The sequence below is a fragment of the Cladophialophora bantiana genome (assembly GCF_000835475.1).
Source record: "Cladophialophora bantiana CBS 173.52 unplaced genomic scaffold supercont1.7, whole genome shotgun sequence".
Taxonomy (NCBI): Eukaryota; Fungi; Ascomycota; class Eurotiomycetes; order Chaetothyriales; family Herpotrichiellaceae; genus Cladophialophora; species Cladophialophora bantiana.
Window position 1 is genome coordinate 1611804 of NW_015971581.1, and position 13116 is coordinate 1624919.

General features: G+C 52.7%; 4 protein-coding genes across 4 annotated transcripts; all 4 read left to right on the forward strand.

The window, feature by feature from the left end:
- Window positions 1–2563: 2563 nt before the first annotated feature.
- Window positions 2564–3951, forward strand: Z519_05580 (uncharacterized protein; the record flags this gene model as incomplete). Its single annotated transcript, XM_016763320.1, has 3 exons — window positions 2564–2757; window positions 2803–2839; window positions 2890–3951. The coding sequence occupies 3 exons, from the start codon at window positions 2564–2566 to the stop codon at window positions 3949–3951; spliced, it is 1293 nt and encodes a 430-aa protein (XP_016620933.1).
- A 2132-nt stretch (window positions 3952–6083) lies between these two features.
- Z519_05581 (uncharacterized protein) lies at window positions 6084–7297 on the forward strand (the record flags this gene model as incomplete). Its single annotated transcript, XM_016763321.1, has 3 exons — window positions 6084–6134; window positions 6241–6335; window positions 6448–7297. 3 exons carry the CDS (start codon window positions 6084–6086, stop codon window positions 7295–7297), a joined length of 996 nt encoding a protein of 331 aa, XP_016620934.1.
- A 757-nt stretch (window positions 7298–8054) lies between these two features.
- Window positions 8055–9797, forward strand: Z519_05582 (uncharacterized protein; the record flags this gene model as incomplete). Its single annotated transcript, XM_016763322.1, has 1 exon — window positions 8055–9797. One exon carries the CDS (start codon window positions 8055–8057, stop codon window positions 9795–9797), a length of 1743 nt encoding a protein of 580 aa, XP_016620935.1.
- A 605-nt stretch (window positions 9798–10402) lies between these two features.
- Window positions 10403–12025, forward strand: Z519_05583 (uncharacterized protein; the record flags this gene model as incomplete). The annotated part of the gene is made up of 2 exons (XM_016763323.1): window positions 10403–10960; window positions 11015–12025. The coding sequence occupies 2 exons, from the start codon at window positions 10403–10405 to the stop codon at window positions 12023–12025; spliced, it is 1569 nt and encodes a 522-aa protein (XP_016620936.1).
- Window positions 12026–13116: the final 1091 nt, after the last annotated feature.

Below are 13116 nucleotides of genomic sequence, written 5' to 3' on the forward strand. Positions count from 1 at the left end.
GGATTGGGTATGCGCCTGGGATTCAGTGGAGCTTCTTAACCCCAGAATGTTCGCCCCGTTTCATACAGAGAAGCCGTCAGGTGAATCCAGTAGCGACTTCAACAACGCTTCACATCCTGGGTCTCAGTGCCATTTTTCAAGTTATCTATCCATCTAACGATCCAGAATGACATCAGTACGGACGCGAGCAGAATGGTCAGCCTCAAAATCGCCCTTGAGGCTCACCGCCAAACGCTGCGCCATGTAGCCTAATAGAGAAGAACGAGAGTAATCAGGGAGGGGTCAAAGGGTTTCGAGGCTATTGTCAAATGGGCTCAAATCGGCTTCTGCAGGGACTACGAGGTCGACCCCAAGAGCTCAAAAACTCAAGCGTTCGGGCTTAGTCCAATCAGGAGCACCACGCCAACTCGACAGACAAACCATTCCTCAGCAGTTGCCCCTTTTAGTCGCCTCAGTGGATGATTTCTTCTGTCGGACCGGGAGCCACGAGGCCTTCAGCTGGCCTTGGCATGCGCTTCCCAGCCAAGCCCCGGTGACTTCTTCATCTTTTTGTCGAGCTCTATTATTACTATTGCCCTGGACAAGACATGCAGCCTGCCATGCTTGACAGGGCTGCAGATGGCCCATGCGCTCCGAAATCTACTCGTCTCTCCAAAGAGAGGTACCCACCCTTCGCAGCATCATGCATCATGTTGCATGGCCAGTCATCTTTTTCTAGCGTCAGGCTGATGCTCTGTGCGCTCATCTCATCCCATCCAGCCAGATTCGATCCATCAGACTGGTTCCCAAACACGAGAGAAATACCCGGTTCTAGTACTCGGTGGGGGCTATCCATCCCCGGACCCAAAGACTTTGCAAGTCAGCCTGGAGATCGCCCCTTCATCCCAGCATTGTGACTGCCCCAAGACTATGCAACCCTCTCTTCCGGCTTCCAGAGTTTTGGCTCATGGTCTCTGAGATTCCCGACGGTGCCACTATGTTATTATGTGGAAGCTAAAACTCGGCGAACATGCTCCGTCAGACCAATGCCCCCCTCCCCCCAAAAGTGATTCGATCCTAACCTGATTCCCATGTTCTAGTTTCGCACAGGGTCATCTCTCAAGCTGGTGGGAGGGGGTGAGAAAAAAAACCTTCCAAGGTGCTCCTAGTCACATTAGGCCAAGCCCAGGGAGTGGCATCTGCACGGCGACCCGCGGGTAGCCTCTGATTCCCTCCACCTCTGAGAGGTGGCATCCACTGAACAGTTGGGAATTCGTTGCTGGTCTGTTGTCTGCTGGCTCCGTGAGTCCGGCAAGACCAATCGTCGTTGGTACGGCCGCTTTCAACTTCCACTTCCGCTTGCCCAACCGAACATTCCCAAAGTTCAACAGCCCAGAGACAAAGGCTGATGGGAAATGCCGCCAGGAATCGAGGCTGAGTCGTCGGCTTCCCATTGCCTGACGCTTTTGAACTACAGCTCCACGCGTTGCAGTAGCTTTGGAGACCGAAATGCCTGCATGTCGCGACCAAGAGTCCTATTCCAAGCCTCGAATTCGTACTTACTGGCCATGACACCTCGTGGCAACCCAGATTCTCCCTTCCTCCTCTCCACCACGTCTTAGGTTCAGCACTGCATCTATTATGTGACACTCCATACTCCTGGTCCCTGCTGACAATCGGGTCCGCGAATGACGGATCTTGAACCAAACCTTGTCATACGAGCAACCACTTCGTTTTGTCTGTCTTCCTGTTCGATACCATTTCCCCTGCTCTGCGGATTTTTCAAGGCCAACTTCTTGTGGGGTCGAATTTACTTCAGCCTTGCCCTTTAATACGAGAACATTTCCTCTAGCCTAGCACTATGTTTCTCGATCACACGTTTCACATATAACTTCAAAGATCACAAAAGTTCATCGCGTGAAGCAAGAGCTTTGACTGTTGCAGAACGTTCAGGACCCCTTCGCCGTCCAGTTCCCATTTCTTGGCGTCCCTGATCAGAAAGGACGAGGAGCACTTGGACTGGGGAGAGACACAGGTAGTGCTAGAAGCCCCAAACCAACACAGGGTCTTTCAATCTGGCTCGAAGAATGGCCGGACCTGGAGGTGGCCCGCCTCGTAAGAGTCATACGAAGTCGAGAAAGGGCTGCAAGACCTGCAAGAGGCGGCACATTCGCTGTGACGAAACGTTTCCACAATGTCGGAATTGCACGAAACACAACTGTCGTTGCGACTATATGGATATGCAAGCAGCCGGAGAGGAACCTATGAAGGGCACGAAACCACCAGATCTCTTGATGTCTCCTGAACTCCAACGCCGACTTGACAACTGGCGGATAACCGGCGAGTCTCCTTTGCAGGAGCTAAGAGTTCCTGACAGGATATATTGGACACGATTTTCGACAATTGATTTGCGCCTTGTTCACCATATTACCACGTTATCGACCGATATGTACAATCGAGGATACAGCACCTGCACGCCGTGGGGTTTCAAAATGCCTTCGTACGGTAGTTCGTATCGTTCGGGATGACATTTAGCTAATCTCTGCTTAGACTGATCTCGGCTGCTTTATCGCATGACTTCGTAATGAGTGCCTTGCTTGCGTTGTCGGCATCACATCTCGCATGGCAGACGAAGAACACAGACACGGAGAATCTAGCGTACCACCATCGGGGGGTAGCCATCAAAGGTCTCCACGAAGCAATCGGGGCATTTTCGAGAGAAAATTCCGAAGCCATTCTTGCTGCCTCGATTCTTCTCTCGTGGCAAGCAACGGACTGGTGAGATTAATGTCGCCCACCTCTACAACAGCTAACACTTGGCAGGCGCGGCTGGGCATCACTACAACAGGGAGTATCGACTGTATGTCATGGGGGATCGTTTTGCAAGTAAGGGTCACTGACATTTTGCAGGTCTTGGGCGCGATGAGGGCGTGGATACACGAATCGGATCTGGTAAGATACCTGGAGAACCAGAGAACCATGGTGAGGGCAAGAACGCCTGCCACTCCCACGATGCCGCACACTCAAACTTCTATCCCCCATGAAGACCTTCGCAGAATAGAACAAATCACCACGGCTCTCCATAATTTGAGACTGCGGCTTTCGACAAACGAAGAGCTTCAAGAACATGCGGGTCGACTGGTTGATTACCTCCAGGACTTGCAACGGGACTTGTCAACCCAGGCGCCGGACAAAGCATTCAGCCGGTTACAGCCGCTACGGGACATGATCTTCTGGCTGCCACCGCAGGTGCTGCGCGGTACCGACACTGATCTAGCCGCATTAGCTCTGCTCTCGCATCTTTACGCAAGCGCACTTGCTGTTGAGCCACTGTTTCCGGACATTGGTGGCGGCTATCTTGGAAGCATGTCCCTCTTTCCACTGGAGAAACTTCATGACATATTGAGGGCAAGACGGGCGACGCAGCCTCAGGATGCAAACGTCCAAACGGCCTTGTCTCTTATGGACGTGCCAGTACAAATAATGACGTCGTACAAAATGAGGCAGAGACACAACAGCCAAGGGAGTCAGAGCGTCGAGGGCTATCACTATTCTCCTCAAGGGAGCCCCTATGCCGGGCCTCGCATGCCGATGGCTACTCCTACCTCAGACAGCTCAGCAGCACCCATCTACCCCAACTCGCCTTTACACGCGCCAGGCAGTCTATCGATACCGGGATCAGCATATTTCCAAGCGGCTCTTGGGCCTGGAGAAGGACGGCGAGAATCGTCGATATCATCGGCTTCATCGCTAGGGCGCGCTCACTCGATGAGTGACCGGAGTCTCGCCTCCAGCAGCCCACACACAATGGGGATGGTGTATGGGTCTCCAGCCACGCAACACCCTCGAAGCAGCCACGAGCTACCAGGGTCAAGAATGGACTACTTTGGGCAAACTCAAGCACCGTACAATCCCTACGGCAGCATGAACATGAATACTCGGTTCGTCGCTCCTTCACAGCTCTGGACTTGACGGACATCTTTCGACTGAGTATTCTTCTTCCCCACAGGACTCCTCCGGCCACGATGTCTCCGAGGATGCAGCAACAAGGGCAGCAAGGGCAGCAAGAGAAAGGAAAAGAGCGGCAACAGTGACGCGGGGAGGGGGTGGGCGACGATGACGTGAGACTGCGGATATCTAAGATGGTGTAATCCACGGCGGCTAGCGAGGCGCTGGAGTTAGGCCAGGCAAGAAACCAATGGGGAACAGAGAAGGCCGCAAGCCAAAGGAGTGAAGTCAACTTTGGAAGTAAGGGTTGGTAAAATACCATATATGGCGGAAAAAGTCTCAAACCGGTTTGGTCGTTGGCCCTCGGCGGTCATATCGGCAGGAAGGAGAAGAAGGTTCTCTTTACCCCGACGCAGGTGGATCATTTTGATTACGAAAGAGTCATTGCGTTCCTGGGAATGGGTTACCTGCATGCAGGTCGGTGTATTCAACGATCCGGTCTGATCCTTCGGTACCTTGCTTGCTTGCTGGTTCTATGCTGCGAGGAAAGGACTCGGGCTGCAAGGATGATGACTACCGCATCTATATTGGCAGGAGGCCCTGCCAGGCCAGCTTTCGTCTGTGGCTCAACGAGTGGGTTGACGCATACCAACCGATACAATACATGCCAAGTTGAAGGATGAGCAACACGGTCTCGTGAAGGTCGTTATTGGCAACATGCTCGTATTCGTGTATAATTTGGGAACAACGGGCGCATCCGTCCATTAGACTATTTTCCCGCGCGCTCGAAAAACCATATGACTCATACCGATGCTGTATTACATATGCTCGTGTCGACATAGAGGGCTGAATACGTCTGGGGTAAGTCATAGCGTACGATGAAACCCAAGCCCCTGGTCCCCGAGATACGACCGACCAGCTCGGAACGCGAGGACGGCGCCTGCGCCCTCCGATGTTGAGCTTCAACAGTGAACACGACGTTCCACGTGGCGAGGGTGGTAGCCAGAACGATAAAGCGAAAGCTTAAAGCGCATATAAGCAGAACAACTACTGGTATAGGTCAAGGACGGTCTCGTGGCAAGAAGCCTGCAGAGTTACAAATCAAGCACAAGATCAAATGTCGCATCGAGTCGCCAGCTCTGGACATGTCGGTCTTGGTCTCATCTGCTGCAGGGACAACTTGTATACTCGTCTGACTCCAAGTATAGCCCTGAAACGGGATAGATCAGTCTGAACGGACATAGTATTGCTACGTACGAGAAGGAAGGAACCATGGAGAAAGGAACGGAAATGCCAAAAGACCCACGGGTATGGATCGACCTGCCTTTGTTCAATCAACCCCACGTATTGAAACAGGCGGGGGAGGGAAGGGAAGGCAAGGTAAGAGGAGCAAAGTCCCGGCTGCAAGGTTCATGGTGCATTGCCAGGGCCAATGTTTACAGAAGATATGACACAATAACCCGAAAGCCAATGAAAACATGTCTGCCTTTACTTGTATTTGATCAGGCACAAAGGAGGATTCACAGGCATTGTAAGCAGCTCGGGCATGCAGTGGGCGATGGCCTTGGTAGAGTGATAAAGGCTCCTCCTGAGACAGGGGACCGACGAACGAGATGCGCAGGACCTGTTGCTCTTCTTGTCCTACCTACGCATCAAGTTACCTACCCTATATGTGCTCCCCATACAGGGACATCTGCAAGGGCGGCATACGGTAGGTAAAAGTTTGGCCCTGACCTTTGTCACTCGCTGGGCCTAGTAGCCCACCAGCCTAGTGAGCCTTACTTAGGTAGAGGCTAGGTCTCTAGCGGTGCCAATCTATGTACCTAAGGTATTTGCCTCAACGCCGATCTAGGCAAGCCTCATCAAAACCATCCCACTGGAGCCACTTGTGCCCCCTTGTGCCACCTACCTGCACCTACGTAGCGGGCTAGCTACCTCCACCACCCGCCTGCCCCATCGCCCGGTACCTGACAAACCTGCTGGAGCGCAGTTTGACCGTGCGCAACTGACCCCCACTTCGGATATTATTTGCCTACCTATACCGAGTACACAGATTCGTGCGTTGTCTAAGCACCGAACTAACCCATCGAGTGGACGGCGCAGGCTCGAATCTCTACCTAGGTAGCACCTGACCCTTCTGGTCGTCAGCGAGCCAGATGGCTGATGATGCCGCCAGTGGTGGTTGGAGCACCATCGAATCCGACGAAGTAAGCCGACAACAAGGCTCCCTGCCCCAAGATGCGCGCTCGAGCTCAAGACCGCTCAGTCGTTGTACTCAAGATGGGATCGCTGACAAGCTGATGCGGGTTGCAGGGCGTCTTCACCTCTCTGATCGAACAGCTGGGAGTCAAGGACGTGCAGGTTGAAGAGCTGTTCTCACTGAATGCAGATTGGATCCGTGCTTTAAGGTAACAACGAAGATCACCCAAGGCCCCTCCCGTTTCCTTCCTCCCTGATTCCCGACCCTGTCGTTCTCGTTCGAAGCCAGCCATGCTGACATGAAAATGCGTCTGTGGACAGTCCTGTATACGGCGTCATCTTCCTCTTCAAGTGGATCGGGCAAGGGTCGGAAAGCAAGGGCACGCCTCAAGATGGCTCATACGATCGTGCCGCAGTCGAGGACGAGGGACTCTTCTTTGCGGCCCAGACCATCCAGAACGCCTGTGGCACCCAAGCCATTCTCTCGGTGGTTTTGAACAATGACAAGTCTGTCGAGGCGTCTTCGTCTGGTGCGGATGCGGCGACGGGGGCAAGAATTGATATCGGACCGGCGCTACAAGAGTTCAAGGACTTCACGACGGGGTTCGATGCAGGGCTCAGGGGAGAGTCGCTCTCAAACTCGGAAATGATCCGAACTGTTCACAACAGCTTTGCAAAGTCTAGTCCATTTGTTGACGAGACGCTGCGTGACCCCAGTGCGGGATCCGAGGACGTCTTCCACTTTATTGCTTACACACGTTATCACGGCAAATTGTATGAACTCGATGGACTCCAACCCTACCCGATCTCACACGGCGACTGCACCGATGACGAATTCCCGGACAAGATCATCTCTGTGCTACAGAGAAGGATTGCCAGATACCCAGAAGATGAGATCCGCTTCAACCTCATGGTCGTGTGCCAAGACCAGAGGATCAAGTGGCGCGACCTCGACGAACCCGACATGCTCGCCGAAGAGGAACGAAAGCGAGCCAAGTGGGATTTTGAGAATGCGCTCCGGCGGCATAACTTTGTGCGATTTACGGATGAGGTGCTCAAGGGAGTGGTCAAGATGAAGATCAAGGACGGATCCTATGATGCCTGGATAGAGGGGGCCAAAAAGGCGACGGAGAAGCGGGTGAGGGAGCGACGGAACCAAGCTGAGGGCTGATGTCCATGAAATCGCCTATATTTATGATGGAGGGGATCTAATGACGGCGGCTCTTTGCAGGAGGGTTGCGGCTAGTCGATGCCTTGAGATGGGTAGACAAAGAGCCTATATGCAGACCTGCCATCAACTACTCGAGACAGCACGTTAATCACCTGAAGACGTGCTTGTCGCTCTTTCCTCTCCGAGAATGTTGCCACGCACGCACCTATAGTAGGGGTCTTTCTGTGCTCGATGGAGATGCTCTGTATACTCGGTCCTCCGCACTCTGCACACAAAAAGGAGAGAAAAATTTTGACAGTTGGATGCCAAGGCCGCCCAAATGCAGCGCCGGTGCTGATTGGCCGGGCAGGAATGGTCCAAACGGCGTGCTGTGATTGGGCCGGCCGGCCCAATACCTAAGTGCTCATCAGCCACGGATGGATCCTGGCCACCTCCCACGAGAAGCACTCAAAGCGCTCCTGCCGGACCTCCTGTGCCTCCCATTCTATTCAGATTGTTGTTGTTGTTGTTTTGAATAGTCGCTTCATTCATCTAGATCGACCCTTAGCCATTGTTTGGGCATCACTGATTGCCTCGCATAATCTCAGTGGCGCGCTACCTCTCTTCCCAACTACTACCCTTTTGCTTTCCGCCCGAACCATCCTTTTTCTCCCATTCCATCCGCTCGTCCACGGCACCCACGACTTCATTTATCCCTCATCACCTAGATGGAAAGTAATCTTGCGCTTCTCTCTCGTCACCATTCTCACTGTCCATCATGTCAGCCCATGAAATTGACACTTTGTGGCGCTCCGCCTTTGGCGAGTCAGCTATCCGCCCCCTGCCCTACAGTTCAGAAGAGCTGGGCGACGATGGATGGCGACCACTAACTGACCCGCAAAAATTCATCATGAATCTGGCAAATCTCAATCAGCAGCAACTCTATGCCGCGAGTGCCAACAACCAACTCGCCATGCTAGACGCCCAGACCGAATACCTGAAGCTGGAGCGCCACATCGCGAACATCAAGGGCAAAGAAACCATCAAAAATCCTCGAAATCTCCCCGCACCGGATGTCTTTGAGGAACGGAAAGAAGCTGCGTTGTACGGCTACAAGTATGACGCGAATCGCCCTGCTCTCCTTCATGCTGGTATTCCCGGTCTGAGGTCCGCCGATGATCTGACGGACAGAGAAAAGCATGATGTGCGCTTCTTCCAGGAGCCATTCGAGCAAGGCGGCTTTGTGCCCAAGGAACGGGAGTACAGAGCCAAAGTTGCCAAGGCCAAAGATCCAAAGAACGTCGACGGCTGGAACCCCATCGAGAGAGATGGCAAACGACTCATTCCCCGACAACAAACTCACCATGAAGAGTACAACATCACATATGTTAAGCGCAATGTGGATGAGAATGGTGAGATCATTCGACCTCAGTCTCCCGAAGGCAGCGAAGTCCCCGGCGAATCCCCAGACAAGGCCGTCAACAAACGCTTGACCAGAACCCGCTTCGATGGCAAGAAGTTTCCGCCCACACGAGACGTGTCGGAGGCTCCATCGGCAGCTTCTACTCCAAGCGGCAGAAAGCGTGTCAGCCCCTCAGGACTTGATACCCGAGAAGATACGCCCAATTCAAAACGCCGGAAAATTCAGCTCACTGTTAATGGTGCAGAACAGCCCAAGCCCAAGCACCCGAATCAGTATACCAAGGCAAAAGAAAGAGAATCGGTGGTCACTCGCACTATTGTAGCTCAGGCCAGTACTAAGGCCGTGGCGTCATCATCCTCATCATCAACGAAACCAACGTGGCGAGAGTTGTCCCCCATGTCTAAGCGCACACACAAGTGGACGGATCCGGACTTGATCGAGTCAATCAAAGAAGATCACCTGTGGTTGCATGATGACCCCAAGAGGGCTGAAGATTGGAAGCAGAAGCTTCTGAACGGCGTCAATCCAGTTCGCAGCCTCAGCATGTTGCTAAAGTGGAACTATTGGCAGGTAACCAACCAAGCTAAGAGACCGCGGGCCAAGAAGAACGCACCCGAGCCAGAAGAATCAGTCAAGGGAATTGAAGATATCAACGAATACCAGAAGCCGAAACGAAGAGTAGTCAAGCAGAAAAAGGCGGATGATAGCGAGAAATCAACACCAGCAACGTCGCCGGCGCCAGAAGCCGTCAATGGGGTGGCAGCACAGGCTACAAAACTAGGGATGAACACAAGAGCAGCAAAGTCCTCCAGAAGAGGGGTCGGTGTGGAAGGTACCACATCCAAAGACAAGGTTTTTCCGCAAGACAAGCGCAATGGCCCGAGTGGTGGAAAGCAAGCAGGCACGGAGACAGAACCACCATCGAGGGGAGAGGAGGAGGTAGCGCCCCAACAGAACGGCAAAGACCTAGGTGGCAACGAACGGTCCTTCAGAAGGCCGAGCATGAAAACCGAAGAGACTGACCCGACAATCGTAGTCAAGCGTAACGCACCGTTGACGAGGCGATCGCTGCGCCGTGCGAGGAGATCCAGTGGTTAGGCTCGGTTCACTGACAAGACTCGTGCTTGATTTGTAAAGAGCTTGAGATACTGTATATAGACCCATATTCGCTACTGTAGGTAGACAGTTCCCGCATCAAGGCAAATCATGCTCACTGCAGCATTTTAGACACGAAATGAGAGTGACTCGGGTGGGATGGGCCCATGTTTGTGTCCCGCAGACCACCTGATACGTGCATCGTAGGGAGTGCAGGAGAAGCGTTCCAAGGTTGTCTACCGTAGTACGTGTTAGTATTATAAAGCAGTAGTCTTTTAAATTCGGAAAGAGGCTGCAAGGCTGCAAGGCTGGATTGCAATTTCAAAGGTCAGGTAAGAGGCTTACCTCGTTAGTGCCGTGAGTCTTGGCAGGAGCGAAACTGCGCTCCGGACATTTTGCTCTGCGGACCTCCTTTCCTTCCACATCGTCTCCTGCAATTCACACGAGCATCAGGTATCGACGCGCCATCGCGTCACATTTGCCTCTTTATCCCTGCGTGTTTCCTTCTTCTCTTGCGTCTTGGAAGAAATTTCATCGCTCATCTAGAGACCTCGTCAGCTGGCCGCAATTCCGGATACGCCTCCATCCCTCACAAGTGCGCCCTCGTCATGACCAAGAAGAAGCGTCATCATCCCGACGTCGAGGAGGTCCTGGCGCGACCATGGTGCTACTATTGCGAGCGCGACTTTGACGATCTCAAGATTCTGATCAACCATCAGAAAGCGAAGCACTTCAAATGCGAAAGATGTGGTCGAAGATTGAACACCGCAGGGGGTCTCAGTGTCCACATGAGTCAAGTCCACAAGGAGAACCTCACTGCCGTCGACAATGCCCTTCCTAACCGAGCGGGTCTAGATATTGAAATATTTGGCATGGAGGGAATTCCCGAAGATATTGTTCAACAGCACAATCAGCGAGTCTTGACCAATTTCCATCAAGCTCAAGCTGAGCGACAGGCAACCACTGGTAATATCGCTCAAGGTGCTCAGCACCCGAATGCCCCGAAGAAACCAAAGATTGAGTCTGTCTCTGATATCAAGAAACGCCTGGCTGAACACAAGGCCGCCAAGTTGGCAGCTGAGCAGGCGGATGGAGGAAGTAGTGGAGGTGCCACCCCCAATCCGCCTGCGGCCTCTGTCGTTCAAGCTCAGCCACAGGTAAACACGGTTAGTCGTTTGAATCATTTGTTATATCACATTCACTCATACTTGTCTTCACAGGCAGCATCTCCAACCTACCCCGGATATCAACAGCCATATGCAGCGCCACCTACGAATGGTTCGTACAGTCAGTCCCCTTCTTTCGCCCAGCCCCTAGCTGCTGTATCTGCTCCATATCAGGCGCCGCCTGTTTATCCTTCTGCCGGTTCCCCGCCTGCTGTCGGAGGTTACGGCCAACATTCGACGTCTCCACAGCCTGGGCAACCAGGATACGCGCAGACCCCATATTCCCAGCAGCCATACGCTCAGCCACCGCAACCGTCTTTCCAGTCCCAGCAACCACCACCGCCCGTGGGTTATCCTCCTCAGCCGAGTTATTCACCTTCCCAGTATCAGTCACCGTACCCAAGCCAACCCTATCCCACCCAGGCAGGTGGGCCTCCGCGTCCGTATGGGTCGGGATCTCCAGTTCCAGGGTTTCCGTCGCAGCTTCCAGCTCTCACACAACGCTCTCATTCGCCTGCTACAAACGGTAATTTTCCTGCACCAGTTCGTACTGGCAGTGTAAGTCTACCTAGTGCTCCGGGCTTGCCACAGAGACCCGCTTTTGGTGCTCCACCAGTCAATGCTTTCCAATTTCAACAAATGCATCAAGGTCAGATTCCTGCTCCACAATCCCATAACATTGTGCCGCAGTATGCTCCTGGACAAGCTCTAGGAAGCACAGTTACGCAACTTCCGCCCCAAATTCCTGTACCGAACCAGCCTTCTGCTGTTGAAGCTCAAGACGCGTCCTCTCTTGATGACCTGATCGCAAATGCTTCTAAACAGGCTGACGCCGATGCTGCCGCCGCCGCCGCTGCCGCCAAAACCGGAATTCCGCCAGCTGCTACCCCAGCCACCAAAGAGGAAGCCAGTGAAGACAAAGCTGGATCGAGAAAAGACAAGGAGAAGGAGAAACCAAAAGCAACCAGGTTGGTCTACTCTGATAACGAGACAAGTCCTGAAGAGAAGATGGCCATGTTGCCAAAGTACGCATTTACTCCTGCACAGAAAACAATTGTGGTCTGAGAGGGACTGTCCGATTTATTTGCGCTAAGCATCTGTGGGCAGCAATGTGCTGCTCCAGGCTACCCCATCAAGAGTTATTTTGTCGACGGGGACGGGAATCGGAGCAAGCAATTTCAGCTAAGTCTTGCAACTGGCGTCCAGCTCACAGTTTACATGCTCCTTTCGTCTTTTTTCCAAGCGCTCGCGACAAGTACAAGACCGGATGGAATGGCAGATCAGGCGTCATTGGTGAGTGAAAAAGGGACAAGTCAGAATTCGATCGATGATGGGTGAGGTGGGAGGACCACTGACACGGACTTATCAACATATTTTGACCTTCAACGAGTACCACGGGTGGCTTTCTCGAACACCATTTGATGCGGCTCGAGGCTTTTCGACCGAGTAAGCTGAAAAGACACAGCAAGGGAAGGCAGAGGATTAAACCGGCTTGTCTTTTGACAGAGAAGGCAGCATTTAGCATATTCTCGATACCAAGGCTGCTTGCTTGTAAGTGCAAGACAGGTTGGTGTCATATTCTCCCTCGGTTATCTTTCAAATACCACACTGCTGTTGACCACAACTTGATATTTCTGATTATTGTTTCCCGGCGGTCTCCTCCTTCGTAGTGCTGCTGCAGACTACTACATATGTAACTCGCTAGAAACGCGCCATGCTATGGGGGAGGGGGGGGGGGGTTGGAGTGCCTACACTATCTACTCTAGACTATCTACGCTACAGAAGAAAGACTAAGGGTGTGAGCTGGTGAAAAGGGGGGAACAGGGAAAGGAAAAAAGACCACGCTGGTGACGCTCTCTACATAAAATAAAAAAAAAAAAAAAAAAAAAAAAAGCAGGTTTTTTCCCCCAATCGATTGCGGTTCAGCTCGGCTTAGCTCACTCACTCAGCTCCGTTCAATTCAGCTCAGACCAGGTCAGATCAATCAGTTCGGTTCAGTTGCATCGATATCATCCGCCTCAAGATAGTTCACATGCTCAGCATATTCCAAGGCTCTTGGTTCTCTCCACGCGCATATTCAGTTCTCGATGGATCGATTGATCGATCGAGGCTCCTCCTGTCTGCTCATGTCCCCGTGCCTGTTAGCCGTTCCTGGT